This window comes from Pholis gunnellus (assembly GCF_910591455.1).
Source record: "Pholis gunnellus genome assembly, chromosome: 4".
Taxonomy (NCBI): domain Eukaryota; kingdom Metazoa; phylum Chordata; class Actinopteri; order Perciformes; family Pholidae; genus Pholis; species Pholis gunnellus.
The window spans coordinates 1,445,667-1,452,716 of NC_136530.1; the positions used below are offsets into that span (position 1 = coordinate 1,445,667).

At 44.4% G+C, this 7,050-nt stretch overlaps 1 protein-coding gene across 1 annotated transcript in view; it reads right to left on the minus strand.

Moving 5' to 3' along the window:
- nhsa (Nance-Horan syndrome a (congenital cataracts and dental anomalies)) overlaps window positions 1–6,759 on the minus strand; it is a 42,076-nt gene extending 35,317 nt beyond the window's left edge. Inside the window, exon 1 of the mRNA XM_079158446.1 lies at window positions 6,456–6,759. Coding sequence (XP_079014572.1) covers window positions 6,456–6,735 — 280 coding nt within the window. The 5' untranslated portion in view covers window positions 6,736–6,759. The remainder of the gene's footprint in view (window positions 1–6,455) is intronic.
- Between the last annotated feature and the right edge of the window lie 291 nt (window positions 6,760–7,050).

Genomic DNA, 7,050 nt, shown 5'->3' on the forward strand with positions numbered 1-7,050 from the left:
GTTTATGCAGTGATATCACGTTACCACGCAGAAAGGTTCATCCTCTGGTTCTCAACAGTGAGAGTGCTGAAGAGAATCCAACAGGAAGTGGAATGGATCAGCTGTTTCATACAAATTGTTTTATTCATTAGTAGTTATGAAATTCTTCAAAACTAATTTTTTTTAAAAAAAGGAAAAAAAAACGAGTTTTGCCGTCCAACTAAACTCATCTAAGTTTCCAGTATATTTGAAACAAAATAGTCTTTTTCTTATTCTGTGAGCGTACTGAGCGCGTGCAGCTCTCTGCAGGAAGTGAGACGTGATACGAGTGTGTAGCGCTGCAAAGATTATGAACTTTAAGATGAAATCTTCTTGATTAATCGATTAGTTGTTTAAAAAAAATAGTGAAAATTGTCGATCAGTGTTTCCCAAAAGTTTTATCCAGAACTCAAAGAAACCATCAAACATTCACATCTAAGAAGCTGAAATCAGAGAATTATGACTTATTATTTTCTTTAAAAATGATTAGAACCAATTCAATCTATTATCAAAATAGTTGAGTAATCGTTCATTTTGTGTGAATTTTAACACTCGACAAATGAAAAGAACAGAAAATTTTGTCATTTAATTAAGAAATTTTGTGCAAAAATAATCATCTTTTCTGGGGAATGTGAGCTCGTTATTATCAATGACGATATCTCGATGTATGACGTCATCACGATAGAAGACGATTTATCATCGTATTGAATTATCGCTTCCATCATCAGCTCCAGAACACAGACGGGTTTTTGCCAAATCAAGAAAGTTATGTGCTGAATGGACTTCCCCTGACGAGGTGCTTCTTATTTGCCCCGGGGCAACAACCCTCAGTGTTGAGCCGACTCACTGTCTGTCTGGGAAGAGGGGGGGGGGCTGCAGGAATAAATGAGCAGGGCTTTGAAATGCGCTCTATAATTAGCAGGCTACTATATCAGCGGCAGGTTGTCTGGACCTGCAGGAATATGCTCACGGTGGTGATAATGAGAGAGAGAAGAGGAGCTGACGCTCTGTGTGAAACGTCTTTGTTCTCCTTCAGGACAGAAGAGACGGAGGCTTTAACTTCCGTCCACGTCTGTTCCCGCCACTTATATTTAACTCATCGACTTGATGAATTACCAGAAGAAGAAAAAAGAGCTTTCAGTCCGTCTGCATCTGGAGAAGCTTCCCAAGAATCCTCCTCCATCCCAGTGACCATCAGACACACAAAGCTCCTTCAGAGACGCGGTTCACTAGTTACTGTTAGAACGCTTTGTTTAGACTCGCTTAGAACCTCCACGATAGAGAAGAGGGATTAGAATCATCTATAAACTCACATCTCATGTTCATAAACTACTCGATCAGCTTAATACAAACCCGGTAGAGGAAGAAGTCCAGAATTAAATGTGTTATAACGAAGCAAAGGTTGAATATCCTGCAAACTATTCGATTTTTAAGACTTCCTGTTTCTGAAACATTTGTGTTTTGTGCTTCTGCTCTTTGTTTTTCGTCCATGTTTCTATGAACATAATGATTCTTCATTGTGTTGCTTTGCATGTTGTATGTTTATGTAGTATAACGGTGCACCGATGTTTCTACTCATATTAATATTCTCTCTTCTTTTATTATTGTGTCTGAATGCTTATAGAAGGATAAATGATGCAGAACTTACAGGATGTCTTTGTAACATCTGTTTAGAGACCACAGATGGTGCATTTAGATTGATTTTTTATTAATTACTGATGAAAACATTCCTGCATCATCTGAAGCTGAACGCCATCGATTGACCTCGGCTGCAGCGCAGCGTCGACTCGCTCGCTTAGTGGATCCAGTAATGGAGGGAGCGGGTCAATGGCATGCAGAGGAGGCTGATGTGGTCTCCTGCTCTCCGACCGCTCTAGTGGACTTCGTAGCAGCGCTGATGATCTTCCACTTCAGAACACGACGAGGCTCACGGACGCTGCGTGAAGTGGAATGAAGGAACGGGGAGGAAACACACGGGGCTCCATCTCACTGAAGGGGTCGTTGAAGCGAGCGGAGAAGTAGCCCAGCACAAAGCCTGGAGCTCCTTCATGAGACGCTCTAACCGCCGCCGGCTCTTTGTCTTTCCTTAAATGTTACGTAACACGTAATGTGACGGTTACACATTCACTACTAGAACGTTAAAGCAACCTCAACAGTCAGCTGGTTAATTCATGCTGCAGAGTAAAATCTCTGCACACTTGGTCAAAGTTGTTTCCACTATAGCAGCAATATAGTATATAATATATAAGTTATAATAACAGTAATATAACACCGGTTCCAGTTGAGAACTGGCTCCAAGTTGTCCGATACATCAGAATCGTTTGCCTCCGAGGTTTATCGCTTCCTTTTATTGATGCACGAATGTTTTTCTGTGACTGATGTGCTTTGTGAGAACTCATATGTCATAATGTCAAATTTTCCGTCACAATGTCAAGCTCACGCGTCGCGACGTCAAACAACATCGTGACGCCCGACTCTACTCTCTAACTTAACACGTTAAAATGTTATTACGCAGACGTTCTACGCTGTGTTCAGACGCAGCGATAACAAAACAGCTGCACTGCTGCTCGTTTGATCTGTGAGGCTTTCCTCTGTTTGGATTGAGAGAGCGTCTCTGGAGCGGCCTGTTGAAGGAATGTGGTAAACCTCCAGCCATGTGCTCCCCCCCCCCCCACACACACACACACACACACACACACACACACACACACACACACTGAGCCGGTGTAACTTAAAACCCAGCAGAGTGCTCCAACGTGGGACGGCACTACGGAGCTCTGATGGTCGTCAAACACGGACATTGATTGGGTGTCACAGAGAGAGCTGTCCAAACACAGTGTGTGTGTGTGTGTGTGTGTGTGTGTGTGTGTGTGTGTGTGTGTGTGTGTGTGTGTGTGTGTGTGTGTGAAGCCGATGATGAGAAATAAATCCATGAACAGAAAAAACTTCTTCCTGTTTTCATCACTACAGGATCATTTACATGAAGAAGATTCTCTTTTTTGACTTCATTCCGAAAAAGTAAATATTCCCACAAAGTTGTTTGCACGGCTCATGAATATTCTACTTATTTTCTTGTTTACATGGATTCGGTCAAACTCCTGTTGAGGTAAAACCTTTACCAGCTGCAGTCACTCCGGTAGTGAACCCTCGCCATCAAAGCTCTGCAAGCTCTTATAAATCATCAATGATCCGCAATTGTTTTTTTTAAAAAGTCCTATTTGCTCCCCTCTTTGACTTTTGTTCTGATCCAATCCGTGACTCAAAACCGTGATATGTATATATGTGTATATATATATATATATATATATACTGTATACATATGGACCGGCTGCTCTCTGCTCTCGTGCAGCTGGTTCTGTTGATAAAGAATAAAAAGCTTGAGATGGAACAGAAGTGAAAGAGACACTTCGACCCAAATGTGTCAGCATCACACAACGTATGTAAAAATATACAAACATCACCACGACATCACACACCAACGGTCCACCAGCAGACAGCAGGGAGGCCTTCAAGAGACGGCACTTGTGATGCCGAACCAATAAGGTCAATATCTGATATCAATGCATAATCCAATATGGGGGATGAATCTGCAGCAGTGGAGACGAGTCATAAAAAGCCCCCCCCCCCCCCCCCCCCTCCTGCTGAGCTCTCGGTGCCTTGAACTGCTCCATTTACACCGATTGTCATTCAGATGAGGGGGGGTTCTGTTGTTTAAGGCTGCCCTGACACACATCCATACCAAAAGCACAATTAAGAGTAATTAGGCTTTTCCAGGCTGAAGGGGGGAGTTATCTAGTACCCGAGCATGCAAGCAACACGTAGAAACAGAGCAAGCAACACGTAGAAACAGAGCAAGCAACACGTAGAAACAGAGCAACCAACACGTAGAAACAGAGCAACCAACACGTAGAAACAGAGCAACCAACCAACACGTAGAAACAGAGCATTCAACACGTAGAAACAGAGCAACCAACACGTAGAAACAGAGCAACCAACACGTAGAAACAGAGCATTCAACACGTAGAAACAGAGCACGCAACACGTAGAAACAGAGCAACCAACACGTAGAAACAGAGCACGCAACACGTAGAAACAGAGCAACCAACACGTAGAAACAGAGCAACCAACACGTAAAAACAGAGCATTCAACATGTAGAAACAGAGCACGCAACCAACACGTAGAAACAGAGCACGCAACACGTAGAAACAGAGCAACCAACACGTAGAAACAGAGTACGCAACACGTAGAAACAGAGCACGCAACCAACACGTAGAAACAGAGCACGCAACACGTAGAAACAGAGCACGCAACCAACACGTAGAAACAGAGCACGCAACACGTAGAAACAGAGCAACCAACACGTAGAAACAGAGCAACCAACACGTAGAAACAGAGCACGCAACACGTAGAAACAGAGCAACCAACACGTAGAAACAGAGTACGCAACACGTAGAAACAGAGCACGCAACACGTAGAAACAGAGCAACCAACACGTAGAAACAGAGCACGCAACCAACACGTAGAAACAGAGCACGCAACACGTAGAAACAGAGCACGCAACACGTAGAAACAGAGCACGCAACACGTAGAAACAGAGCAACCAACACGTAGAAACAGAGTACGCAACACGTAGAAACAGAGCACGCAACACGTAGAAACAGAGCAACCAACACGTAGAAACAGAGCACGCAACCAACACGTAGAAACAGAGCACGCAACCAACACGTAGAAACATATCTCATATCTTGCAGCCCGACTTTATTCATAAAGCGTTGCTGTAATTTCAACACCGCTGCAGCTGTAATAACCTTTGTATCACTGATTCCCAGATGATTAACATGGAGTCTGGTTAGAAACAGAAAGCTGAAGAAAAGAAAACTATGATAAACTGGTGAGACACTAGATAGTGTGTCTCTTCTAATCTACTGTGCTGCATCCTGGCTCAGAGTTGAGTCTCCTCAGATCAGACTCAAACCACAGCAGCTCAGATATCGAGATAGGAACGAGATGACTCGGGAGCTTTTACCAACATTTCTGCAAATATTCAGTTCATTTATGACTGTGTGAAGAAATATTCAGCAAACATGACCGCAAACAAGAGCTACAAACGCTCTGCAGACGCCTCAAGGTTTAAATCAGGTTTAAGAGGGGTCAGGTCTGGTTTTTGATAAATACCTGCAGGCGGACTAACCCCAGTCCCAGACCAGGGTGGGGGGGCATGCAAGGACTTGCTGAACCTCAACTAAAGCAGGGGTGAGTCCACCGGGGGTTTGTCCCAGCCAGGGGGGGGGGGGGAGATCTCTGGGCGTAGAGGAGGCACACAGGTTCCCTAAGTGCTTCCTGGAGAGTTTAAACATAAATACACACAGACACCAATATCCCCCCCCCCCCCAGTCACTCAGAGGGGGGGCAGAGAGGAGAAGAAACAGGCCACATGTTGTGTTATCAGGGTAATGAATTCTCACCGGTGGGCCAAGCAAAGTTCAACCTGAGCAGCAGGATGACTGTGATGTTTTTAAATCAGAGTCCAGCACAACTTATGATTCTATCGATATAATGAGAAACCACGTACACATGAACTAAAGTACAGCGAGACGCCCACACAGGTAAACCCTTCAAATAGTTCAGGAGTCCTTCAAAATAAAGTGTTTAAAACACTGTATTGAACAGGGCAGTTACCTGGTTAAATTACAATTATATATAACAATAAGAAATATATAAATATTACCCTGCCAATCATGGAGGAATGACAAAAAAAGAAACAAAAACAGTTTTGTTCTCACGCCAATTAATTCTGCCACTGATCTTATATTCAAAGACTTTATATTATTATAGAAAAATAAGAAAAGTACACAAATATATTTCGATAATAAATGTGATGATGATGTTGGCAACATTTCCTAAACAGAAATGTAATTTTAACAGATGTGGAGCAACATGTGAAACTACTTAACACCTGTATGTTCATAATATGAAACGGGCTCTATTGTGCTTCTATTTGTATTCTGAAGCTTATTAGAGATGATGAATGGTGTTCATCCCTGGATGGGCCAAATGTTTGGCATGAAACAGAAATATAACAAATTAATAAATTTAAAATACAAATAAAAAGGACCAACGTGTTCCCTGTAACTACAGTGTTAATGTATGTCAAGTGAAACACGCCCCTCAGCGTGGGAACAGATGTCTCAGAATAAGTTCATATCTGCAGAAACAACGACTCCCAGGAAGCTCATAATAATACAAACAGAGACTTCACTTTCATAAAACTTGAGGTAAACTTATGAAACTTTATTCAATAATTTTGGAGAAACTCCCAAGTGGAGAAAAGTGGAATAAAAACCCCCCCCCCCCCCCTCGTGCAGTTCTTCTTTCAAGATCCTCGCGCGGGATGTGCGCGTGCAACCTTAAAAAGAGAAGAGTAACGTGTACTCACGCACTGCCTCCTGTTTGGGGTCCAGCTCGGTGCAGCCCTGCTGGAGGCCGGTGATCCTGCCCTGCAGCCCGCGGACCCGCAGGCCGGTGGCCGCGAGCTCGTCCTCCAGCTCCTGGAACACGGAGCACGCGTGCTTGGCCAGATCCGACAGCTGGCGCAGGGTCCGGGACAGAGCCACGTTACTCACGGAGACCAGGTCCTCCACCGGCGGAGCCTCCTCGTCGGAGGGTTGACGCCTGCAGAGCAACCGGGGCTCCACGAGTCGTTTGGCGAACGGCATGTTGGTTCGGACCTGAGGAGGGGGATAAATCCAACAAAAAAAAAGTGACCCAAAGAGTGAGCGGTTCTCTCCCCTCGGCCCCTGATCCGGGTCCGCGGAGTTCAGCTGCTGCTGATGCCCCCCATCCTCATCCTTTCACGGACTGCTGCTGCGCTCCTGGCCGCTCCTCCGGGTCATCTGCTCCACTAATGCGTAAGTGTGTTTTTCTGTAGAGGTGGTTTTTAAAAAATGAAAAGAGGCGGCGGTGAAACGTGGAGTGGAGTCTCTGGCTTGACTGGATCAGGACTGAGCTGCCGTGTTGGCTTCACAGCCCAC